This window comes from Saccopteryx leptura, chromosome X (genome assembly GCF_036850995.1).
Source record: "Saccopteryx leptura isolate mSacLep1 chromosome X, mSacLep1_pri_phased_curated, whole genome shotgun sequence".
Lineage (NCBI taxonomy): Eukaryota > Metazoa > Chordata > Mammalia > Chiroptera > Emballonuridae > Saccopteryx > Saccopteryx leptura.
In genome coordinates this window covers 27,660,544-27,688,034 of record NC_089516.1, presented here as the reverse complement: position 1 = coordinate 27,688,034, position 27,491 = coordinate 27,660,544, and the positions used below count along the sequence as shown (strand labels likewise).

Sequence of the window (27,491 nt, the reverse complement as noted above, 5' to 3'; positions counted from 1 at the left end):
GGACATTTTAGTTTGTGGGCAGATATAATTCCTTTTTCGTTCACATTTCTAGAATGATGGTAATCTCCAGGGAGTCATTTAGATCCATCTTTGTCAGCTAAGGGATTTGATGGGTGTGTGAGAAGCCTGACCTTTATAAAACATTTCAAAACAAACAAAAACCTATCTTAAGCAGTAGATTGCCTGCTGTCAGGAGTACATTGTAGGAATTTCTTTCAAGTTTCTGTTTAATAGTAAGACCACTCAAGGAGACCATAGGTACACATCCAGTGCTACTTGATATATTAGTGAAAAGGATTATTAATGCTTCAGAGTAAGTCCCTGGAATACATTACCTAAATACTGCAGTAAACTTCTATATGAACTATACTAAATTATAACATAATCCTATAGGAGTGTAGTCTTGTAAGAATACATAAGGCTTTGTATTCAAAGTGCCCTGAAATTCGTTTGTTATGAAGATTAAATATATGAAAGTACATGCTCATTAAGGTTGTGTTTCTTCCTTATTATATATTCAGAAATATAAAGTCAAAGTGATATTTTTTTAATAATTGAGGACTCTTTATTCCATAAGTGTCAAACTGTCTTTGCATTGAACAATGAAGTACATTGTTAGTTTCAAATTTAAAATTTGTTATGCATTACCTAGTGTTTACCAATGCTCTTGGTAGATCATGATCACAAATAAAAGCTACCATTAATTCAGTGTCCTTACAGACCAGACATCTCAAGTATCCACAGTGTCACAATAAATTTGCAAAGTAGCAAATGTTACCACTAAATATTTTTTAAGAGATGAGATTTTTGTAAATTTACCCAAGTTCTCAATCAGTGGTAAAGACAGATTTTATCCAAGAGTGTTTCAGTTTCTAATGGTGGGAAACAAACCAGCCCAAAAGTTACTGGTGTAAAATCACAATTAGTTTATTCTGCTCATGACTTCTGTGGGTCAGGAATTCAGATAGGGCATAATGAGGACAGGACGCCTTGTCTCTGCTCCAGGATGTCTACAGCCATGGTCAAGGGTGACTTGAATGTCTTGGGACTGAAACATCTGGAACCAAAGGCTCCTCTTCCAAATGGTTTCACTGGTTTTTGTACCTTGGTGAGAATGGCTGGGAGACTGGACTAAGCTGGGACTTGCTTTTCTAGCATGATGGTGTCTGGGTAGTTGGACTTCTTACAGTGTGAGTGCATTTGTCCAGAGCCAGGGTCTTAAGAGAAACAAGCTCTGTCTAAACTAGCCTGAAAAATCACAGAGAAGCCATATGGTCAGCCCAGATTCCAGGGGAGGACAATTGGACTCCACTTCCTGATGAATCAACAACACAGTCACATTGTAGAAGAGCATGCAGGATAAGAGATGCTTTTGGGTCACGTTAACAGCATATATTTTCACAGTGGAGTCTAGCTGCAAATCTGTATTCCTAGTTTATTGCCTCCAAAAAGACAAAAACCATTAACTGCATACCTTCTTTCCTTAAGAACTTTGAATAGATTATATAAATAATGTTTGGCTAGGGCAAAAACTAACCTCAGCCAACATGTGGCTTTAATGATTAGTCCCTTGTAGGCAATTACTTTGGATTTTGAATCAAATGAACTCAAGAACCTAACCTGTCCAGAAATAGAGAACATTTTCTTTATATATAACCTTAGGTCAATTTTTTGGTTTACAGTTTCAAACTGATTAACAGTCTGGACTGTAATGTGCTACTTCATGTTGCGTGATAAAATTTTAGAATTTTTTTTTAAGTTTTGTGAGTCTGATGAGGTGCTTTGTACACAAATACTAAATCATTAGAATTCCAGACAGAAGCCAAGTCTTATAGTGCTGGAAAGGTATTGAAGTAACAGAGCTTTTTTTTTGTTTGCTTTAAAAAGTAACAAATCTTCGACTGATAACTACCCATTTACTGAATTGAAGAATCATAGCATATTTGAAATAGGAAAGATTATTAAAATAATGCTGCCCAGTCAAATCTATTGCATTAAGGAAAATGAGGCAAGGCACGATGTTAGAGACTCAATGGGAAGATGATAGTTTAATTTCCTGAAATATTTCAGATAACTATCTCTTGGTGTTTGAAGGATTATTGAAATCTATCATGTATGGAATTTTGGATGAAGAGGTTAAGGATAACATGTGAAGTAGATGTCCACTTTTTATAAGATTATCATAAAAAATTTAGTTTCACATAGAATTTAGAGTCTTCAAAGAGACACATATATGTTGATAAGTTGGTTAAGTTTTAAATGTTGATCAACATTACATTGTTACATTGTTGATCATCAAATGTACATTGTTACCATGGCTAGTCTATAAAAAATCAATAAATTTTTTTTCTTTAGGTTTCTCCATAATAGGGTACTTTAAAAACAACTGCTTAATTTTAAGTTGAAAAATAATTCCAAAAGTATGTAGGAGCCAGCCATGTAAGCTTCTTAAATGGATTAATAAATATAAATTTCACTAGATCAACATATTACTGAATTCTGGCTTTATTTTTAAAAATATATATTTATTTATTAAAAGAGACTGATTTTTCCTTAAGCAGCATTTCATCCTTATATGTCCAATTCACTGACGTTTAAATCTTTACCAGGGTTGTCAAAATATTGGATCATCTCCCTTGAAAATTAGACAAGGACACCTTTCCTTACCCTCTTTTGCTCCTATATTTGAGTGGGGTTTTGAGATACTAGTAGATCATCAATTCTCTATTCTATGGTAATCTTGCCTTTGGCACCAAAGATTCCCATTAAAACAAAATGAATCATCCTTCAAAAATGTAGCATCATGGTTCCCAAAGAACAAGGAAAAGAATATCTGAGAGATCATTTCTATCTAAGCCAGTTTAAGAACATAGGAGGTTGAAAATGATTGTTTAATGAGCCATGTTTCAATATAATGTCACAAATACTGATTCTGTCTTTTCAAATGATATGTTTATTAGGCAAAAAGATGTTAAAAAGTAGAGGTCGGGACCTCTCAGTCACATGTTCTCTCTGGAGATCTTGTTAGAATGTAGTAGTAGCCCTGGCCGGTTGGCTCAGCGGTAGAGCGTCGGCCTGGCGTGCGGGGGACCCAGGTTCGATTCCCGGCCAGGGCACATAGGAGAAGCGCCCATTTGCTTCTCCACCCCCCCCTTCCTCTCTGTCTCTCTCTTCCTCTCCCGCAGCCAAGGCTCCATTGGAGCAAAGATGGCCCGGGCGCTGGGGATGGCTCCTTGGCCTCTGCCCCAGGCGCTAGAGTGGCTCTGGTGGCGGCAGAGCGACGCCCGGAGGGGCAGAGCATCGCCCCCTGGTGGGCAGAGCGTCGCCCCTGGTGGGCAGAGCGTCGCCCCTGGTGGGCGTGCCGGGTGGATCCCGGTCGGGCGCATGCAGGAGTCTGTCTGACTGTCTCTCCCCGTTTCCAGCTTCAGAAAAATCCAAAAAAAAAAAAAAAAAAAGAATGTAGTAGTAGAGGTCTTGGAGGGGAGGCCTGAGATTTTGCATTTTTAACCAGTTCTGGGGGGGTGCCGATGCTGTTGGGCCACACCACACTTGGAGTAGCAAGGCTCTGGTCTTCAACTGTTTGTATATTAAAATGGTGCCCCTTGAGGGGGAAAAAAATGCTGCTATAATGCTTTGTGAATGCAACCTGGAGTCTATTCCTGGCTCTGTTAGGTTACTTACAGAGAGCTAGAAATGACCTCGCCCCTCTTTTTTGATTTCTCCCATGTTCCCAAGGAGTTAACTTTGCTGAAACATATTCATTGATTTCCTAACAGGGAGTAGGCATTGTCCTGGTACAGAAGCAGCCAGTCAGTCAGTATGCCAAACACTGCTGCTAGGTTGTTAGAATAAGGTGATGAATGAAACCATTTCTTTTAAACAAATTAATGAAATAATATAAATTTGCAAATTTGTATAAAGGAAGAATTTATTTTTCCCAAGTGAGAGGTGGGTAGATAGAGAGACAGACTCCTGCATGTGCCCCACCAAGTTCTACCCAGCACTCCCCCCCATCTGGGGTCGATGCTTGCAACCAAGCTCTTTTTAGTGCCTGAGGCAGAGGCTCCAAGGTGGCAGATGCACTCAAACCAATTGAGTCATGGCTGCAAGAGGGAAAGAAGAAGAAAGAAGGGGGTGTGGAGAAGCAGATAGTTGCTTCTCCGATGTGCCTTGACCAAGAATCGAACCCAGGAATTCACATGCTGGGCTGATGCTCTACCTCAGCCAATCGTCCAGGGCCCGTAAAGGAGGAAATTTAAGTTTGACTTCTTTAGGGAGATTGAAGAAGGGATCTCATCTAAACAAGCTTGCTATCAGAGAATTAATGGAGACAGTATTTTAATACTGATCAACTTTATCTCTCTATATTTACGTATTAAGGGGTGTTTTAATACTGATCTTGGGTGAATGGATGTTTTCCATCTTCTCTTTATTATTGGTGACGATAAACCCATCACAAAAGCTTTTTAGTTGCTTAGAGGAAAGTGGGTTTTCTTCTTGCTTTTCCAAATTACAATCTTTGTATTTTTCCCTCCAAAGAATGGATAAGGAACAATGGCCAGTATAACAAACTCATCACAACGTCATAGAAATACTATAATTAGAAATTACTGTTGAGAAATGCCTGTATCCATTAAATAATATTAGTTATCACCAAATGCTGAGATAGAATTCAGTGAAGTGCTAAAATGTTCCTTGATTTGTACATGAAAAAAATATGCACATTTTTCTAACATCAATACAAAGCAACTCCGAAGGGTGAACAAAATTGTCATGGACTAAACATTAGTAACCTTTGTGGTACTTTTGGGAAACCATAATTTTCCAAAATTTTGGTCATTAGAGTTAGTTGCATCGCTAGTTTGGATGGCTACCTGGGGTCATTTTTGTGCTTAAAATCAGGCTGGGGCTGTCCTTTTGACAGTTTTTATCCATAAATAAGCTGAAGAGTAGGACTGTAAATTGTTTCTAATTTGATTGACATGGTTCAGTAAAATAGGTGCTTCTCTGACCTACCACTTCATGCAGCCCGGTGCACGTAGTGTCTGTATTTTTTACTACTTTATAAAGGACAGTGTTGTTTACCTTAAATATTTGTTTGCACAGGAAGAATGACAGTTTTGATATTAGTTGTTTGAAAAAGAGGAAAAAGGGATGATTATTTTAATTATTGAAATCAGAGTCCAAATTCTTTTTGCTTCCCTTGTGTCTCTGTTTCATGGACTAGTGGAAAATTAATGCAACACTGACGGATTTAGGTCAAAATGCAGCGTAGCCAAGAAAGCGAAGTTTAAACTCCCTCAATAATGGTTTCGGTTTCCCACTTCATTTGCCACACACAGACTAATTTTAAAAAGTTAAGTATATCATTTGACAGCACCGGAAATATTTCAGTGTTCTTTTTGCACAAAATGACAGCACCATTTTGGTTCATTCTCCATATATGGGAATATGACCTTACCCTCCAAACTCAGAAGTATGTATACTGCTCACAAAAATTTGGGGAGATTTTAAAATGAATATGAAACAATAAAAAAAAGAGATGCATTTGACTTTTTTTTATTAAACAAGAACATCAGAAAAGCAAAGACAGTCAAAGAAAGGTGTTTGATTATGCAAATGAGATGCAAAATCAACTTTTATTTCATTGGTGAAAATGCACTATACAAAAGGCTGAAAGTACTGGAGTATCTGTCGGTACCTGGTCCCGTAATTTTTGTGAGCAGTGTAGTATTAACCTGAAAATATATTCTTACATTACATTTGTTGAAGATAATTAAATGCCATAATTTCGGACAATATGAACTAGTTGGAGAAAAGACACTGTCTTCCGGGAAGAGATAGATATCTTGGGGATGTAGGTTTGAAATGGTATTCTGTAATTGAGCTTTTTTTCCCCCTTAAACAAATACAAACCTTCCCAGTACTTCCAATTTCTGATGGAATTAGTACTGAATTTGCTTTCTGAGCTATCACCAATATAACTAAATTTAAATGTTTTGCTAAAAATATATCCTACATGTGAATGAAGGCACTAAAGAAGAACTGAGTGTTTTGCTGGGGTAAGTGAAACGATCCAATTCATGTGGGTGAATTAGGAAGAACTTGTGGGTGACCTGTGAGGCGGTGTCAAGATGACAGGTTGAATAGTGAATGACTTTGATTGCAGCCCTGGATTTCATTTTGGTTCATATAATTTTCTTTCTTTTGCAATATTCAGAAGTGAAAACCTAAGTGCCTGTCTGGCTAATTTGAATGTGATTATAAAAGCTATTAAAATCAATAATTTGTGATGAGGATTATAGAAAAGTGAAAATCATGTGTTAAAACATTAGATTACATTTAGGGAACTGTTATCCCACCTAAACTGAGAGTTGAATTTTACGGTTAAAAATTTGTTTCTTCATTGCTTTTTAATTATATCTAATTTCCTAGAAGAGGCAATTGTGCACTTAGGGGTTTACATACAGTAGAACTAATCCCCGCTTGTAAACAGTACCTACACTACAGAGATAAATAAATTAGCCAGTGTTTGACCAATTAAAGGTTTTGAAGGGAAGAATGCCTTAGGTACTGGTGTCATACATTGACCTTGGTTCAAAAGTGTGGAAAATGTAGCATCATTAAGATTTTGCCTTTCCTGAAAGTCAGAAGTAAATTTTGACCATGAATTCCCTAAGGGAATCGGAATTCTCCAATTTGGCAGTTAAAATGTGGCCCGTGGAATTTTCATAATGCAGTGGCAATTTCAGAGCGGTATCATGTTAGACTGTAAAATACGTCGGCACAATTATGCAGAAAAGCAGAGCTTTTATAGACATTGGAAACTCTGGTGCCAGATAACAAAAATACCTCATTGAAAGAGGACTTGAATTTAGTTCCTGTGTTGCTTATTAATTTTGGACTTGATGTCATTGTGTGTGGAGTGGGGGGGCACTGCACTTAATTTCCTCCTTTTTCCCCCTCTTAGTTCTTCTAACTCAGGGGTCTCAAACTCGCGGCCCGCGGGCCGCATGCAGCCCGCCGAACAATTTTGTGCGGCCCGCAGACTAATCCACGAAGTTCAAAATATTTTGGATAAAATTAAGTAAGCCTAGGGGCCTACTTGTATTTTTCATTTCTCTAGCATCCTAGCTAGATATTAGCTTAGTTAACAGCAGTTGTGATGCGAACTACAGTTTCTGGTTGTTTTGTGACACTGAAAAGTGTTGCGTAACAGTTGCCTTTTGTAGACCTAGTACGGCCCGCAGAACGGCTGTGATCTTGCTCTGCGGCCCACATGCTGAGTTGAGTTTGAGACCCTTGTTCTAACTGGTCTAAGAATTAAATAAGCCTGGCCTGTGGTGGCGCAGTGGATAAAGCGTCGACCTGGAAATGCTGAGGTCACCGGTTCGAAACCTTGGGCTTGCCTGGTCAGGGCACATATGGGAGTTGATGCTTCCAGCTCCTCCCCCCCTGTCTCTCTCTCTCTGAATCTCTCTTGCCTCTCTAAAATGAATAAATAAAGTAAAAGTTAAAAAAAAAAAGAATTAAATAAACCTGAGACAGATTAACAGAAGAAAATAACCAAGTTCATTACCTATGTACTTACGGGGGTTCCATAAAAATATGGGGCCTTAGAATAAATAGGGCACTTGAGGTTTATATGCCATCCTGGAGTTAAGGAGAAAAGAAAGTCAGAGTTGGACTTCAAAGGGGACAAGGCATTTCACATGGAGATGAAAAGCAGATATTTGGTAAGCAAATGTTTTCTGGGCCATCTTGAACAATGGGGCACAGAGAGGACTCTAATCAACAGAAGGGCCTGGCTAGGTTCCTCTGGGTCTGTCACACCTTGTTCATGTTAAACCTTAGTTATCGGTGATGATAGCTCACTTCCGAGAGCAGGTCCTCTATCTAAATTCTTATAGGCACTTAGGAGGAAACAAAGTTCCTTCCTGAGTATTTTGTTTCTTAAAAATAACCAGTTTAACCAATGTCACACCAATAAATTCAATTAAAAAATTAACCAGCTTAAAATAATATCCCCAAAATGGTGTATTTTGGGATGGCAGGCTCTCCTCCCCCTCATTATATAATATAAGCCTTGCCCAATTTTTGTTCTGCAGCTATAAAGCAGAGGATAGCATTATATATATGTGTGTGTGTCCATTCATGTTATTTATTCGTTTTCTGTTAGGGGAAGCCCTAGAGTGGAGAAGCATGCACGTATCTTTAGCCTTGGCTTCCATAGGTGCAGTTCCTGTGCCTCCAGTGCATCCTGTGTCGATTTTGCCAAAATACTCTTAAGTGGAACCTGACGTATACTGTGACAGCCTTTTTCCGGTTTGCTTTCCGGATCCAAAACATTCCTCCTAGCCCATTTGAGCCCTCACCGGTTTATGGGCCAAGGGTATCCATTACTTCCTCAAAAACTAATTATCACTTGTTCTCTCATGTCTTAGAAACCAAACTCAGATTTCAAATCAGCGGGCCTGACATTGAACAATGACTGGCTTTAATTGTGCAGAGCAATGCAATTTGTAAAACAGCACCATGGCCATTGACGCTCTGTGGAGCTGGTTTCTCTTCACTGCTCCACTTAGCTATCAGTATATCATTTGTAGAAATGTGTAAAACTAATGCAGAGTAATAAATCTCCAAGGACTTTTTACACTTCATCTGACTAAATACTGTGAGGGCTATAAAATTACAGAGCTAAGATTGATCTAGAAATCTACCAATTATGAAAACTTAAAATAGATGATTTTTTTGAAGAAATGGGGCTGAAAATTAAGAATTTTATGACATTTTAATTTGTTTTGCAAACACCGAATATGGGATAGCAAGTGTTTCTGGCATGTAAACCTTCTAGTGGAAAAACCATTAGTGTAGAGACAAGTTTTCTGGTCTTTATTATATTGCTGTCAATTTCCCATCTATCTTTCTAATTTTATTCAGTAAGAAAGACAGAAATGGTATCAGGCTGATCTACATGGTCCCTGACTTTTGCTAACCTATAAGGCAGGCCCTAATGTTTGGACAGTGGATTCTAGCTGTTTACTGAAAGAGATACAGCGCCATATGCATTTTCTCAGCTCCAAAATGCCTAGTACTGAGCCTTGAAGACTGTCCTGGACTTCTTTTGACTGTGGTAGCCATATTGAACCCCTCTTTCAGCTTCCTGATTGATGCTCAGCTGGTCAGCGAGTTAAAGCTTTTGTCCTGGGCATCCTGCCTGAATGAATCATTCCAAATGAATATAATGACAACAATCCCAAAACCTGGCACCATCCTATAGAGACAAAGCCTCAATACTTCAGTCTGAGCCCCAGCCTTTGGCCAGGACAGTGGCAGATAGGGCCCAATTCTAGTCTTTCTTGGAAAATAAAATAGCTTTTTCTGTTTGAGCAGGCATATCTATGGTTGTGGACCGAAGGGAAGGGTAGCAATATCACAACAGTGGTGCTGCTGGTTGACATGCTTTTTTGACTTTATGTCTAGAGTTACTTTCTCATTAGTCACGACCCTCAGTACTAAAAATAAATATAGGGCATTTAGAAGAAAATCAGAACTGGTTGTATTCATTTACATTTTAGAGCTATTTTCTGTGCTATAAGAGGTTCCCTTCGTAATTAGGTTCTGGCCCCTTTTAATAACTCTTATTCTCCTGGTGGCTTCTATTGGAATAAAGTATTACTATTTTAAGGAAGTTCAATATTTTGTGACATTTAGGATTTTTTGCAGTTTTCTATTCCTAAATTGGATGACCATCACTTTGTATTCCTTTATTACTCATTTATCAAATCAACTTCATTTTGAATTTACTATTTTCTGAGAGGCTTTACATTGGAAAAAGTTTCAACATTTAAAGTGGTACCTAAAGTCTAGACCAGTGGTTCTCAAAGTGTGCGCCAGGGCACACTGGTGCATCCTAAAAGATTTTCAGGTGCGCCCTATGGTATTCTAGAGAAATATGTGCCTGTTGGGGACCAAAAGACAAACAGGGTTTTTGGAGTTTAGATTTTTGAGGGACAGAGGTGTGGGGAATTGGCTGTAAACTGATAATCTACCCAACCCCCCACCTCACTTGTCTGCTTAGGTTGCAAAAGGCTGTTAAACTGTGGTGCTGGATTGTTTACACTAACTCCAGGTTCCCCAGAAAGACCAGAGGCAAATTTATTCTATCCTTTGTTTGGTATAAAGTTAAGATGTTATGCATGGTGGGGGTTTTGGATTGATGATTTAACCTAAGGAATTGTCTCCTGAAGCCTTTTGGATTTCTATAAAAGAAAAATATGTGGCAATACCTAAAAAAGCTTTGAACATTTTACTATAATTTTCAACATCCTATTTATGTGAATTAGGATTTTCTACACTCAACACAATTAAGAGTAAAAAGAAAGGAATTCTTCAATGTATTGACGAGCAAATGAGAGTTTGCATTTCAAATATATGCCCAAACATTGAAGAAATCTCTACGACACATCAGGCTCTTGTTTCTGATAAACACAAGAATGAAAAAACTTAACACATTCGCACCAGGACCTGCTGAATTTACTAAATCTTACTAAGAATGTATCTATATATACAAAAAGATAACTTTTTTGTCGTTTTTTTATTTTTTAACCCCTTTTTTACGAATTCTCAAAAGTATAACTCAAAAAAATGTAACATAAAAATGTTTTTTAATGTCAGAATAAATTTAATTTTGATGTATTTATTTCGTTTAATTACCATAAAAGCACGCTTGGACTTTATTTTTTTCCTTTAATATTTGACTTAATTATTATAACATATTTCTCAGAAATTTGTATATATTATGCCTACAATTATTTGTAGGGTTTTAAATGCATCCCGACTTAAAAAAGTTTGAGAACCACTGGTCTAGATCAATGGTCAGCAAACTACACCTGAAAGGTCCAAAACCAGTCTACCACCTATTTTTGTATATAAAGTTTTATTGGGACACTACCATGCTCATTCACTTATGTATTGTATATGGTTGTATTCATACTCCATGCTATGGCATAGCTGCAACAGAGAGCATAAGCCACAAAGTCAAAAATATTTATTTGGTCCTTTATAAGGAAAGTTTGCCAGTTTTTGTTCTTAGTCTATCTTTACAAAAATGCAAATAAATATATATATTTTAGCTACTCTTTGAGGATATTTAGAGAAAGAAATCAAAATTAATTTTTAGTTTATTTTGGGTTGAAAGTGGAAGTAGGCACATTTATAGCATTATATGCATATTATGCTATGTGAAAGAGCTTATCGGAAAAAACCATTCTATTGTACTTTTAAGATAGTTTTTGAATTAGTAAATATTTAGTTGTATCCTGATTTAAATATATTAGATACCTTAAAATTCTTACTTCTTTAAAATAATTTATAGGAAGTTGCTGGAAGGAATAATCATTTTATAAAAATAATAGTACAACTAGTAAGTATTGAGCATGGGGGCCTCTCTTAAAGTCTCCAGGAACTGTATGGATGCATGGATGGATGGATGGATAGATGGATTTTATCATTTCTTTTGTACTCCAAACACTTTGTAATGAAAATTTAATGTATTATTCGGAAACTTCAACTTACAAGTTTTCAGAAGGATTCCTGTTATGTTAAAGTGCAGTATAACTGTGCTATGTATAAACTTCTTCACAGAAATTTAACGACTTCTAAACGTAAAGGCTATTCTTTTGGTTTATTTAATTCAAAGCTACATGCTGTTATGGAATAAAAAACCATAGTATGGGTATCCTTTTAAACTCTAGTTGAAAGCCACAAAAACACTTTGGTTTGAAGTTATGTGGCTTTGTTACAAATAGAAGGGATAAAAAAAAAATGTTCTTCACTTTCTTCTGATTCATCTTTATTTTTTTAAGAAGTATGGATTTGTTCTGTTTTCCCCTTGTTTTTGTTTGTTTGTTTCCTGAATGTAGTGCAATTCTAGTTCAGAGCCAGTTACATATCCAGAATTTATTAGTAGAGAATATACAAGGGGACCCTTGAGGCAGGGATATACAAGTATAAATTAAAAGAAAATAAAGGGTATTGTTGACTCCTCCACTCTTCTCCTCCAGCAGCAAAGAGTGTACTTTGGAAGGTTTCTAGAGAAATAATTTCAGTGTGCAGCATCCAAATATCATGAGTTCTTGACTTTGGGTAGACTACATTGCAATTTAATCTTGGATTAAAGTCTATTTTCATTTCCAGCACGTACATTAAAGTGAGAGCTAGAAGAGTCAGCCGGGGACTTCCAAACAGCCCCCGCTGAAGAATGTTCTCCCCATAATCATTTTCTGTGATGCTTCCTAATAAGCTGGATAGTGCTTTCATATAGTCACTTTGCTTGTTCTTAGAGAACATTTTGCTCTTCTTATAGAATGGAAAATGGGCCAGTTTCCTGTCATACTGCTTCTACATCTTTATTTTATAAGAAATGACAAACACATTTCAATGAGGTTTATATTTCACTCAGGCAAAGGAAACTGTTTTAAAGTATCCGTGTATACAGGCTGCACATACTAAGTGGTCAGTATATGCGTACTTTCTCCGTGCGTGAATGAAAGAAAGGGGCTGATCAGCCGTTTAGAGTTCATTTTGGCTCCCAGGGAATACTAAATTTCACAAACCATCCCTGTGGTGGTAAATACAATAGTAAGGTTAGAAAGAAATGAAAGAGGGGTGGAAAAACAAAAACAACAAGTCCTTCTGATGCTAATTTGCTGGGAGATTGTTTTAGTGAAGGGGGAAGAGGGAAGAAAGGCAAATAAGATCTTGGCGGGGGTTTTTTGTTTTTGCTTTTGTTTTGTTCTGGGGAGAGGGTGGTGCAGGGAAGAAAGGTTTCCAAAGAAAAGGACAATTAAAAAAATATATACTGCTGCCACAAACAACAACATGGATAAATTTTAGATGCATAATAACCAGACACGACGTGGTTCAAACAATTTATATACAGTTTTAAGAACAGAAAGAATGACTGTGTGATAGCTATCCATCAGTAGCCTGTGTTCTGTGAGGAGGTGATGATTGAGGAGAGGCACAAGGGAACCTTCTGGGTAATGGGAATATTCTGTATCTTAATCTGAATGGTAGTTACTTGGCTGTATACTGTACTGTATATTAAAATTCATTAGGTTCTCTATTTTCTGTACTTAAGATTTGTGAACTTTATATAGCTCAATAGAAAATTAAATAATAACAATAAAAATAGGTCATGGCAAGGGCACCAATTTTAGCATGAATGCTTAAAATAGTGTCTTTGGAAGAAAAGCGTGGCACATCCCCGGTCGAAAAACTGCTAGGTTTAACCTAAGAAACTTTTCTGAATAAAGACATTTATAGTAATTTTTGTTGAAAAACATTTCAAATCCCAAAAGATGCTTAGTATGCAATAAATTCACAGCCATTCAGTCTCAGCAAGGTGAAGGCTGCTGAGCATAGTTCTCCTGATTCCTTGAGGACTTACTTACCGCTTAAAAGCAATGTCTTTCTCTTTTCTTTCTAGATTGGCAGATTGCTACTCTGGCTTTGCTGTTGGGCGGCGCTGCCATCATTCTCATTGCGTTCCTGGTGGGTTTGATTTCCATCTGCGTGGGATCTCGAAGGCGCTTCTACAGACCTGTTGCTGTCATGCTCTTTGCCGCAGGTAGATATATTCATTACTCTCAAACTGGTATTAAACTTGCACAAACCTTTCTGCTTTACAGCCAGTGTAGTTGCTGTGCTCCATACAAATTGAGAGGCATTTATTGTATTTTAGGGTAAATTGGCTGAAGGTTTATCATATTATCAGTTTTTAGTGCATTAAGCATTTCACAGAGCAGTGGCGATTTCTAAACTTCTAAAAAGTAAATAAATAATAATTTTTGACAGGACTGTTGCCTTAGGAATTACAACAGATGTATTTACCAGTAGTTTTTCCTCTGCATACAGTTTTTCCCCCTTCTTTTACTGCACCTTTGGTGATCCTAAGGCAACATTATTGTTTCTGACATGAAACTGAAAGAAAATTCCAATATGTGTGCCCTTAAAGGTATAAATCTATTTGGACAGAAACATGGTTATACTGTAAAATCCTAATGTGTCACTTGAAGCATCAGACAATTGAATTATATGAAGACAATGGCATACTCATTAATTTAACAACCATCATTTGATGAAGCATTCTTTGATTAACATATCAACTAAGGTAAAAAAGAGGTTTTGCTAAAAGTCAGAGCTATTTAAAAGGGGGGCTTATAAGACTAAAAAGGCCAGTACATTATTTTGTGTGCTTCAGTTTTCATTTATAAGAATAGCCTTGAATATATTGTTCTTTTTGACTCAAACTGAAATATTCTTGCAGTGTCTTCAATTTACCCTGTCACTCATATCTGATTTGAAGACTGCAAAATAAGCCCCTGTGACTGTCAATAATAAAGACACTGACAGAACCATCTAGACTGTTAAATGGATTTTTTTAAAGCTGTTTAAAGAGGGGAATAGATGAAATTTCTCGGGATTTGAAGGGTAATTTGAGCCAAAAATATAAAATCAGAAGTGTTCTGCTGCCCCCTGCTGTTCGTGTTCATCTTGTACTAATGAAAATTGATCAGAATGTCGGTGTCATAAAAATGAAGGTCCGAAGGGCTGAAGGAATTTGGAAGTACATCCAATTCAAACATTTTCAGTGACATGCTGGAGATCACATATTTGTTATACTGGTGGATCTAGTGGTTCATCACTATTGATTCCCTCACTCTTTTATTCAGTTGTTTATTGGATGCCTGTTCTGGAATTCTAATAAAGTAAAAATCACCATTACCAAAAAAAAAAAAAAAAAAAAATACATATTTTGAAATCTTAGGTGGTGACCATAGTCTCAACATTTTGTTGATTTTGTGTAATAAAAGGTTTCTATTGTGAATGATATAGTACACTATGAAGATTCTCCTAAAGATTCCATCATCACCATTCTCTAGTTTATTTCTTGATTCATGGATTTACTGTGGCTCTTTCTCTATTTTTTTTAAATGAAACAACTTAGATATTTTAATTGTACTATAAATTTTTCTTTGCAGCTAGGATTTATTAACAAAGGGATTAATCAGTTGTAATAGAATTTCTTGATAAATTGTTCTGAAATGATATACAGTTCTTTAAAACTGGAGTAATATGTAGAATAATTTTTAGAATATTCAGATATTTCTGATTTTAGGATGGTGTAGAGATATTATACACAGTCTTTTATAAATATCTAATATTATCATGCTGCTTCATTACTATTATATTTAAGCCTTGAGCTTACCACGTAATGGCATATGCAAGATACATTAAGAAATGGTTGCCCTGGCTGGGTAGCTCAGTTAGAATGTCATCCCAATACGCCAAGGCTGTAAGTTCAATCTCCAGTCAGGCATGGCACATACAACAATCCTCCAATAAATGCATTAGTAAGTGGAAGAATAAATTGATGTTTCTCTCTCCCCCCAAATCAATTTTAAAAATTATCTTGAACGTTGTTGCTTATAGCATCTATTATGAACATGCATAGAAAAGTAATTTTGGACATTTTCCTTTTTTTTTCTAAAAATGTTCTGCATGTTTTTCCAAATATAGCAAAGTTTATGAAAATGAGAAAATAAGCACTGGTTGCAACAGAAAACATAGAGTAAAAGAAAATAAGTTAAAGGTAATAGATTTGGCCAAAATAAAGATTTTGATTGAGCTCTACCTACCACAAACATTAGTAAATTATCAGATAATGAAAGAAATCCCTACCGCAATATTCATGTCGTGTTATTCTCCCCACTGAGACCTAAAGTGAGCATTAAACTACTACATTTCAAAAATGTACATGTGCTGAGATTTCATTTAATTCATTCTCTTTTGACACCATGTGTATGGAAGCTTTTTTTTCCTTTAATAACCATTAATTAGTTTAGTGTTCACTTTGCATATAAGCAAAGTAAAACCTGCTGGTTATTTGAAAGACGTCACGAAAAGGTTTTTCTCTTCCATCTGCAAAAGCCATTAAGGAGTTGCCGGTAACTGATTTCTAAGAAAGATATTCAGTACACATAATAATCCATTATTGATTTGGGCCTAAGATAAACAAAGTTGGGAAATCTGCCTACTTGAAATGATGCTAGCTAAAATCATGGTGGTTTATTTTGCTTGCCTCTTGGTAAACATACAACTTGTCTCACTTGTAACTCAGTGTAGTGGTTCTTTGTAAATACATATTTGAGACCATTTTCTCTTTTTTATACATTTCGGTCTGCTTGAAAATGGTCTGCGTTTCTCCCCTTTGCTCAAAATGTTTTCTGCTCAAAATAATATCAAGTCTTATCATGGTGTTTACACACCTGGAGAATGACACCTTTCCCAACAAAAAAAAATTTATCTTTTCTCTGCTGAGACATGCAGCACATAAAATCAAAGCATAATAGCACCACTACTTGGACGCATCTCTGCAGAGGACTGTATATTTACTTCATTAATTCAGTACCATGTGCTGTGCTGATACTCTGAGGCATTCAATACATGGTTGAATAAATGATGGAAAGATGACTAAGGTCTGTGGCTTATAATCCAATAGGGAGAAAAGGCATGTAAATAGCTAGCTAACTATAATCCTATTTTTTAAAACCATATCTCTCTTTGCAATTTATGAAGCAGCATATTTCATGTGACCACAAAGCTAAGACCAACATAGCTCAAAAAGCAGTAGTTATAAAACTTATTTTTTCAGTTCTTTATATTTTCATTCACTTAACAAATATATGTTGGGCATATATTTATTCAGTTTTTCTTTTGTAGTCTTGTCTTTATATTCCCTGGTCTTTCTTCCCTACCGACATCACCATAGTCATCACTGCACACAGGTATCTCTATTCATTGACTGACCTCATATGGGCCTATTCTTCTCCAGTCTCTTCCCTGTGTATTCTGTCTTACACACAAACACATATAGTATGCAACTATACGTGGTCTTAGATGAGAAACTCTAAGGTTATTTCTTAAAGCTGATGATTAAGTCTTATAAAGCTAGCCAAACAGATTTTAAAGGGCTTTTTTTTTATCTTTTGTTTTTCTTTGAGATCCATAATTTAGGGTGGGCTTTGTTACCTGCTTGAATAGTTGCTAGGAGAGCTAAGAGCTAGCTAGTTATCACTACAGTCCATCTAAAACATTGTCCCATGTTCCACATCTCTCTCAGTCACTGGTCCTGGAAGTCTAGACTTCATAATTAGCCGTTATCTATGATGCTGATAACAATAATTAACTCAGCACCTACCAAATGTCACACTGCTGGACACTTAGCATACTCTATCTCTGATATTATAGGTCTTAAGATTAGGCATTTCTTCTTCCTATGTTATCAGTGAAGAAATAGGTTCAGAAAGGTTAAGTCATTTGCCAGGGTTTCAATTCAGAGCACTTATCTGACTTAAAAACCCAAGTGAGGATTCATGAGTCACCTTTACTTGGGTACACATACATTTAGATAAAGAAATAAGAGCTGAATTGGCCTTGAACTTTGAGTTCAGCTGCCAGCTGTGTGTGCTACAGTTGGAGCTCTTGTAACTCCGGTTAGTCCGTCTCTTGGGAGCAACACCTGAAGGAGGTCAGCGACTTGAGCTGTCACAAAGACCACAGACTGATCAGTGCAGCATGATTGAACCGTTCGTAGCACATCATGAAAGCTGTGCACATTTCCAGTAGAGTTGACAACAGCATATTTCTTATTGTGTGACTGACAATGGTAGATCATAAGTGATAAGATTCTGATAACTGGCATCTAATTCTCACTTAAGACTTGGTAAAATGACAGAGATTTCCTCTCTCTGGGCCTTTTATTGTCTGGCTTTGCAGATCTCTTTTATACCCCACTGGGATTTAGGATTATTTTTTTCCCCCCGAGGCCTTTAATACAAGTTGCAAAAAAAAAAAAAAATCCCAGTCTTTCATAATTCTGATTTTAAATAATAGACTTTCCACTAATTGTATTATGAGGGATGTTTCTTTTCTTAGATCTGCAAAAAGCTGCCTGTAAATGACTTGATGTGAAATGACGATTTTCTTTCAGGGTCTTGCAACTGTTTTATATCTCTCAGCTCTCTCTTTTTAGAGGCTTGCGTTTTGTAGCCCTTCTCACTATCCTGTAACATAGAGAGATGACTGGAGGTATTATGAGTCTAGATTTTGACAGAAAAATTAGTGCTCAGCTTAATTTTAAAACTAAAAAAGGAGTTCTTTTATTCACAAATCTTTTGCAATAGCAAACTACCCTTTGGCCAGAACAATCGACAGTATCACTGCCAATAATTAATTTCATATAAATGACGACTTTTAGAAGTTATAGATGAAGTTTTAAATAGAAAAGACATTGATAACGTCATGTTACTCCATCATGGGGGAATGTTTTTATTCTCCAAAATACTGTTTTCTTTATGTACATGCAGTATCTTTATGTACATGCAGTATCTTTATGTACATGCAGTATTTAGGGATGGGCTACTAACGCGGAACCATCCCGTCTTTTGAGTATTCTCTAAGTCTGTAGCTTCTTTCCCTACACATCCATTACTGTCTTTGTTGAGTGCATTAATGTTCATGAAGTGGATAATCTCAGTCCCCAAATTTGAACTTTCCCTACTTTGTTTTGTTTTTCTATGGTACCATCTGACTTAAAATGACTATGTGACTCCTCCCTTTTCCTCTCTTAGAATCCAGTTACTCCGTTTTTGTCTTTTGTAGTCTTTTCTTGACATTCTCTGATTTTTCTTTCCTGCTGACATCACCGTAGTCATTACTGTGCACAGGTATCCATTCGTTGACTAACCTCATAGGGGCCTGTCCTTCCCTAGTCTCTTCCCTGTGTAGCCTGTCTTGCACACAAACAGGTAAAGTATAATTCTGAAATAAATATCTGGTCTTGTCACTTGTCCCTTTTGTTTCCCCAGAGGCAGAAACTGGAATATATTAAGTATTTCATTGTTGAAAGCATTGAAAAATATCCCCTTAAAGAAAAGTAGTAGCCCTAGCTGGTTGGCTCAGTTATGGACCGCTAGCCCGGCATGTGGATGTCCTGGGTTCCATTCCTGGTCAGAGCACACAGGAGAAGCAACCATCTGCTTCTCTATCCCTTCCACTCCTCTCTCTCTCTCTCTTTCTCTCTCTATCTCTCTATCTCTATCTCTTTTCCACTCCTACAACTATGGCTCAATTGGTTCAAACATGTTGGCCCAGGGCACTGAGGATTTCTCATGGAGCCTCCGCCTCAGGTGCTAAAAATAGCCCAGTTGCCAAGCAACGGCACTAGATAGGTAGAGCATCACCTGTAGGGAGTCTGCTGGGTGGATTCTGGTTGGGGCACTTGTGGGAGTATGTGTCTCTCCTCTTCTCTCTCTCTCTCTCTCTCTCTCTCTCTCTCTCTCTCTCGTCACTTAAAAAAAGAAAGAAAGAAAAGCAGGAATAGCACAAGAATTAGTACCTCTAAGTTCTTCTCTTCCTTTTATCTACACAATATCATGGTCAGTAGTTTTGTTGCCTCTTTAAAAAGTGGAGAGAGGATTAAAATGAACCTCAAATTCCCTTCAACTTCGAAAATGCTTCAAAACTTTACCTTTGTTGCCTCTGGGGTAGCACATAGACATTATCAGAGCCAGTGCCTATTATGTTGCATTGACTGGTGATAAAGTAAAATATGGTGGTATTTTCTGGAATTCTAAACCCTTTGGGTTCATTTGTTTGTTTCCTTTGCAACATTATGAAAAACGAGGCATTTTCACTTGCATATATGCATTTTATTAAATGGAGAAAAATATTTGCAAGTGCAAGATTATATATTTTTCTCAATTTTGCTATTACATGCATTTCTCTCAGTGATTCCAAAGAAAGAGTAAAATAATTCACGGACATAAAGCATTTTAGGGTAATTTTTATCTGGCTACAACACAATAAAGTTTTATCTCTAAGAAAGCTGCTCAGGAGAGTATGCCAGTGGAGCCTAATGGAGTTATATTTCCACTTTTCCACTAGAGGGAAATTAAGTTATTGTATTATACCATGGAGGCCAAATAGTTGCTAAATAAAACACACCAAAATGAATATTAAAAGCAGTCTAGCTAAAACCTCACACCAGGGACTGACTGGTTCACCAAAGAAGTAGTCTAATTCTTTTAGAATATATTTCAGATCAATTATTACTTCTCTGCCGAAACTCCTCTAGTAGCTGCCCATCACACGTAGAATAAAGTCTAGACCCCTGACCATGCGTGGTTCACAGGTCCATCCCTGCATGGGCCCCGGCTGTCTTTTCCATCACCTCATGCCACTGCCTTTCTTGCTCCCTGTACTGCAACCACAGACAGCATCCTTACTGATGTGCTGATGTCCCACTTCACCCAGCGTGCCTGTGCCAGGAGTTTTGTGCTGCCTGTACACTCACCCAAGATTGCTCACTCCCCGCTATATTGACAGCTTTCTTATATTTTTATGTCCCTTAGCAATACTTGGCATATGCTGTATTTGATTACAATGGACTGCCTACACTTGGGGATAGCTCTTTTGTTACCAATGAGTTAAAGTGTAGCACTTTAGAAACATTCAAATATTTATTAAATGAATTTGTTGAATGAGTAAATGGATTACCATTCCTAGTTCACATTCATATTTCAGTCCTATCCTGCCAGGATCAGTCATGATTTGACTAATGACTAGAGTACAGAAACCTTAAGGAGAAATGCCTTTTTTAACTTTGGAATTTTTTCCCCCTGTAGCTCCTAGTTGATAGTGATTAACTTCTTGTTAGTTTTAAGACATTTAAAACATGAAACCACCCTTTCACAAAGGCACAGAGCCAGCTGATTTTTTTTAAATTGATACACATTTAGCTCTTACTGGCTGGAAATAGTGTGGATTATATAATATGCTGTCAGTTGTCCTTAACAACACTGAGATTTTTTTAAACTACAAACAAGTTGTGATTTCTATTGTGGATGCCAAGAGATTCTCCTTTTTTATGGACCTGTTTATTCATTCACTCTCAATAGTAATGTAGTAGTGCTGGCCTTCATGCCAAAAATGTTTAGAATTCTTATATCAGCCCTGGCCAGTTGGCTCAGTGGTAGAGCATCGGCCTGGCATGTGGATGTCTCAGGTTTGATTCCTAGTCAGGGCATACAGAAGAAGCACCCATCTGCTTTTCCACCATTTCCCCTCTATTTTCTCTCTCTCACTTCTTTCTCTCTCTCACTTCTCTCTCTCTCTTTCTCTCTCTCTCTCTCTCTCTCTCTCTCTCTCATTCTCTCCTTCCCTGCCTCCTCTCCTGTAGCCATGGCTCAATTGGAGTGAGTTGGCTCTGGGCACTGAGGATGGCTCCATGGCCTCCACCTCAGGCACTAAGAAGAACTCAATTGCTGAGCAATGGAGCAATGCCCCAGATATACAGAACATCCCACCCCCCAGTGGGCTTGCCGGGTAGATCCTGGTCAGGGCACTTGCAGGAGTTTGTCTCTGCCTTTCCTCCTCTCAATGAATAGTAATAATAATAATAATAAAGCTTATATTGGAACCAACAAGGTCACTTGACCCTTACCTAAAGCTGCATCAAAAGTAATTATTTTGAGGAATCATGCCTTATGCATTTTCTGTATTTTATCAGTTCTGTGCCAGACATAGATGACTGCTGTACAGACTTTCTAGGAACATTCATCATATTGGTAATGATGACCTTTTACAGTTATAAGAACAGATGAGAATAGATTTCTGAGGTATACAATTCCAGTTTAATTAAGTATGCTATCCATCCTGTTGCTCTTTAAAAAAAATGTAATAAACTATCTTTTTTATTTCATCAAAGTTTATTCTTATCTCCTACCCCTTAGTGTTTCAGATTTTTGTTGTATTTAGAGTATTTTTAAGATGAGTTAGATAATAATCATTTTAACCAAAAATTTACTTTATATATCAGGGCTTGGCAAACGTTTTTTTAACAAAGGGCGAGATAGTAAATATTTATGACTTTGTGGGACACATGGTTTTGTTGCAGCTACTCTGCCATTGTGTACAGATAGTACATAAATGAATGAAGCTAGCTGTGTTGCAATAAAACTTTTTCAAAAACAAACAGCAGACCAGATTTAGTAGTTTGCCAGTCCCTGCCACATAGTACTGTATCCCAGATTTCTCAAGGGGAAGACGGTCTGTTTCATATAGTAGAGAATGAGGCAGATGTATCTGATAAATTCTAGTTAAATTGATTTATAAAATGAAAATGATATAATCGTTGACTCAATAGGAAGTTATGATTTTGAATGGAACACATCCTCTCTTGTGTAATCCCATGTCTCATATAAAAATAGCCACAAAATAAATATCACTTTAGATATTTTTAAAGCCCTCCTTCCTGATTAATTGGTTTGTTTTATTTTATTATGTATGACTCATTACACATTTCCCCTTTAGCCCTGGCCGAGAACGAGGATTTAACTAAGAACTAAGAGCTAAATTTTGTGCTCTATTGCAGTAGCCATTATTAGCTTATGTTATTCAGTACCAATATCTCCCTTGCCTTCACAGCTTAATTCTTTTTAGAGTGAATAAGGATTAAATATATAAATGTCATCTGCTATATGTAATAGAAAGCATATCATTGGGTGTGGCTTCTTGACAGATGACTTTTGAACCTCTTTTTAAAGATGAGAGCTAGGGACTAGATGAGAGGAAAATAATGAAAATAGTTTTTAATCATTGTCATATGAGCAAAGACACCAAAATAAGACTTGCTGGAATATTGGGCTGAGGTAGATGATATTAAGAAGCAACAACAAAAGCACATGTTGCATCACAAATTGATGGTTTCACTAGTACAAATGAATTCAAAGTCCCCAGTTCCTCAAGGATATAAATAAATAATGAGAGTTTTAGCTGATAGTTAGGATCACTATTCCTAGGGAGGTATTTACAGGTTTTCTATAGTGGAACAGTTTAGCTTAAGTAGCACTAATTGCCATAATAGTGATAATTAATACAGGGTGGGAAAAAGTAGATTTATAGTTGTGAGTGCATGAAACACAGTTTATTCTTGTATTATTATTTTTTTATTTTTTTATTTTTTTCCAATGAGAGGAGAGGAGATAGACAGACTCCCACATGCACCCAGACCAGGATCCACCCAGCAACCCCAGTCTGGGGCGGATGCTCTGCCCATCTTAGGCCATGCTCACAACTGAGCTACTTTTAGCACCTGACATGAGTCTCTATGGAACCATCCTCAGTGCCCCAGGCCAGCATGCTTGAATCCATTGAGCCATACCTGCTGGAGGGGAAGAGAGAGAGAAGGGGGAAAGGGAAGGATGGAGAAGCAGATGGTTGCTTCTCCTATGTACCCTGACTGGGAATCAAACCTGGGACATCCACATGTCGGGCTGTTGCTCTACCACTGAGCCAACCAGTCAGAGCCTATTCTTGTATTATTTATTAATTATTGTATTACTTATTTTTACAACTGTAAACCTACTTTTGTTTGTAAAGTGAGAATTACTACTTTGTATGCCCGTATAAATTACTGTATTGCAGACATTTTGTCAAAAACTGTTATAGTGATTTACCAGTTATTAACAGAGTAATTTTTACTGTATTGTAAAAAATAATGTTAAAGAAAAATTGTTAATATTTTTAATTATATACCGCTAGAATAAGCACTGCTTCAAATGTTTGGGCGTTTATGTTTATTTGGTTAAAAAATAATTCTCATACCTACATGTATTTATGTTGTTTTATTGCCTGTAAATACACTTGTCTAATTTTGATTTCCTTTTCTTTCAGTTGTTTTGCAGGTTTGCAGCCTGGTCCTTTACCCAATCAAGTTCATTGAAACTGTGAGCTTGAAAATTTACCATGAGTTCAATTGGGGTTATGGCCTGGCATGGGGTGCAACTATATTCTCGTTTGGGGGTGCCATCCTTTATTGCCTGAACCCTAAGAACTACGAAGACTACTACTAGAACCAAGTCTCATCTGGGGGGGAAATATCCAACAAGGATTACGTCTGCATCTTTTCTAACTCACTGTTTTCTAAAACACTTGTGGAGTGTCAGGCAGTTCGCTAAGTTGATTTAATATCTTTTGCCCTTTGGCTGTCAACATCATAACCAGCTTTTACATCCATTTTAGGGACTGCACAAATTAAGAGAGCTGATTATAGACATAGGCAAATGCTGCAAACTTCCAATATGTTCATGTCATTTTTCTTGACAAGGGAAGGGTCTATATGACAGCAGCCATTGTGAGAAACTAGTTGAAATGAGAAATGCCTGAATCTCCTATTGCCTGCAGGGGAGCAGCTGGCATAAGCAACATTTAGAAGTTCCTTTGTACCAACAAAGACTCCACTGTTAGAGTCCTTATCACCTGCTTTTCCTACCCAGTGATTACATTGCCATTGGTTTTTTGCTTGAGTGAGTTCAGAATAGCAAACTGCCCATCAGCATCTAAGGGGAGTTCTGAATATAAGTGGTTAATGGTACATCTTCCATCTTCAGGAGTCCTCTTTTTAATGGGAGGTTATGCTTTGGCAATCAGCATTTCCCCGGGAAGGGAGTCAAGACTTGGGAGACATGTGTTTTTCATTATGTGGTTAGAAATTGTGCCTCAGCCATATCTAGAATGAGGAAAATTGGGAGTCTCTGCTTTCCCTGGGGCAACTAGGAAGAAATATGCATGAGTTGCTTTTGTCCTAAGTACCCGTTAAAGCATTTACCAAACATCACAGCCAATAATTGTGCATATGTAACAAGCTTAAATATTTTTATAGAAGGTGGACCATTAGTGTAAGTGGTAATAAGTTGTTTCCTAGCCCTACACTTGCATTTGCCTATTACACATAAAGTTAATATTTGCTCTAGTGAAGTGATTTGAACCCCAACCTTGTACACGTTGTTAAGAGGCTTAGATCGGTATGCATACTTATTTACCGTACAAAAGTACATATTAAAGCTTTTGCTCTATGTTCTCTACTGTTTCACTGGAAAGTTTTAATAGAATTGTATAAAAAGAAAAATTAAAATGGTGTTAATCTGAAAATAATGATTTTCCTGTAAGCACTGTAGTTCAAAAGAGAGTAGCAATTAGGATGATCATTTTGTTTAAAATAGAAGGCTCCTTTTTTTTCAAGTATTTTAAATGTCTTTATTAAAAAATAAAAGAATAGTGATAGATTTATATAAATGTTGAAATGTCTCAGTAGAGGAGTGGAATTCATCTGGTTTTCACCTGGTCCTCTGACATTAACTCTAATGGGCTGACGGATTTGTGCACACAGTTTTGATGGGTTTACGTTAAGGGAATCATTTGTTAACTGTTCAAATGGAAGGGAATATCAATGTTAGGGAATAAGTTTGCAACTAATCTCACACTGCAAACTTGTTAATCCTGTTTAATATACAAATTTGGATAGTTTAATTATAAACATATTTTTATATCAAATATACAGTTCTAATATAAAAGTTATAAATAATTATTTTTGTTAACAAATACACTAAAACAGTATGTCCTGGTTTTGGCCCTCCTATAGAAAGAAGCACTGCGTAAAAATCATTGAAAACATACCTATGTTCTCTTGTATTGAAAAATCTGTTAAGAGCAGGACCACATCAATAGTATTTAATAATTTGTTTTACCTCCCAAAGCAGAGTTCTGCTTTCAGCTTTTCTTAAGAACTGTTGCCAAAACAACAGAAAAAGAAAAACCTATTTTATTATTCAAATGCTTAAAAAAAAAAACTTCTTATCTTGTGACTTTTCTATAGAATCACAAAGTAAATATGAAGTACCAGGCTTACTCTTATTTTAGCAATGACAGACAAGAGTGATTAAATGCATCCTAGAGAGAAACATTTATGAAAGTGTATGTTTCTATGTAGAATCATAAGAAACTATGAATGGACATTTTTCAGAATGATGTTAGTACTATAGAATCTTTTAAAATAGTTTTCTTGAGAAATATACATAGTAAAATCTGGGCCAGACGGTTTTGCGGTTAATTGCATATTTTCAGAGCAGCGTGAGAAATACTATATTTGTTGGAAAGGGATTTCGGCTACTAAACACTCTATTGTGAGAGAATCTCTTTATGCCCGAATAATGAAAGAACAGTTCTTCAGTGCTAACATCAATGAGGCACTTTTCTTAGTCCCAGTAGAGGATGCAGTGTGCCGTTAGTCTAATATCACATCTCGAGTCTTATCAAGTTTTCATTTTCTGTCAACATGACAAGCTAGAAAGTGACAGAATATGTTTTTGGCTAAGGAACAAATATTTGCAATTTACTGAAAAAATAAATTTCTTATATAACTTTTCCCCCTCCCCAGTGAAGAGCCCTATGCTATATTGCTACCACCGCTAATGTTTGGAAGTGTTTCATTACTAACAAGCTTAGTACAACCTGAGTTGTTTATCTGAAATACTGTTTTGTCTGTCAGAATAAACGCAAGTGAAATTTTCACCTACGTTAACATTATGTCTTTGCAGCTTAAGGTTTGTTTGATATTTTCTTATAAGCAAAACTATTAACTATAAACCCATTGTTTATCTTAGATGTATACACGCACACGTATAGTAAAAAGTACTCAGCAGGGCTAGTTGTTTGGATTTCTTGCACAACTATTAAGCTTTTTGTAAGTTCAACATGTAAATTTTAAAGACAAATATAGAGAGACCTATGTGTTTGAAATATAAATGGTATATATGGATTAGCATGTACCTGTATATGATTAAACATGCAATGAACTGACTGGTAAGTGACGTCTAATCGTATGGCTAGCAGTGTAATTTATTCAGACTGTATTTTTGTACAGAGCAGCGCACACTAACCTATGCCTCTGTGTCCTCTTTAATGCCTAAAACTGTGCCTAGAAATTTCATCTGTCTTAAAAATAAAATATACTTCATGCTGTTTATGCTATTAGTTCCTCTACTGCTGTTCTATATTTATTATTTTAAAATATATGACATATGTACTACTTAAATATGAATTCATGGTATTCCGATTCTGTTTTCTAACAGTCCTCTGGGGGAAAACCTGTGTATCACTCCAGTGGTTTTGAGTTTGCAGTTTCAGGATCAGTTCTTTATTTCATGATTTTTGTAGCTGACATGAAGTTATCTATGTGGAAAAAAAATAAACAAATAAAAGTGGTTTCACTGACTTGGTTTGACTCTGTGTCTTCTGTACTGTGTAGAGCCTTTTATAGGTTTCTAAATTATATGTCTTCAGTTCATTTTGTCCTTTATATATTATTTTTAAAACAGCTTACTATGACAAACTCATTTGGTATCAAATTTCTTTAAAACTACATCTTATTTCTGATTCTCAAGAGTCTATCCTTTGCAGCTGAGTTATATGAACAGTAACAGAAAGAAAATGACTTTTTAAACTTTCTATTTTAAAGGGAAGGAGATACAGTGTGGGCTATCATTTTCCTACTCTCTAATTACACAATTAGAAACAGCAGTAGT

General features: G+C 36.6%; 1 protein-coding gene across 1 annotated transcript in view; it reads left to right on the top strand.

Moving 5' to 3' along the window:
* Window positions 1–27,180, top strand: part of TMEM47 (transmembrane protein 47) — a 31,796-nt gene extending 4,616 nt beyond the window's left edge. Inside the window, exons 2-3 of the mRNA XM_066356494.1 lie at window positions 13,493–13,633; window positions 23,803–27,180. Of these exons, the coding sequence (XP_066212591.1) occupies window positions 13,493–13,633; window positions 23,803–23,981 (320 nt within the window). The 3' untranslated portion in view covers window positions 23,982–27,180. The remainder of the gene's footprint in view (window positions 1–13,492; window positions 13,634–23,802) is intronic.
* Window positions 27,181–27,491: the final 311 nt, after the last annotated feature.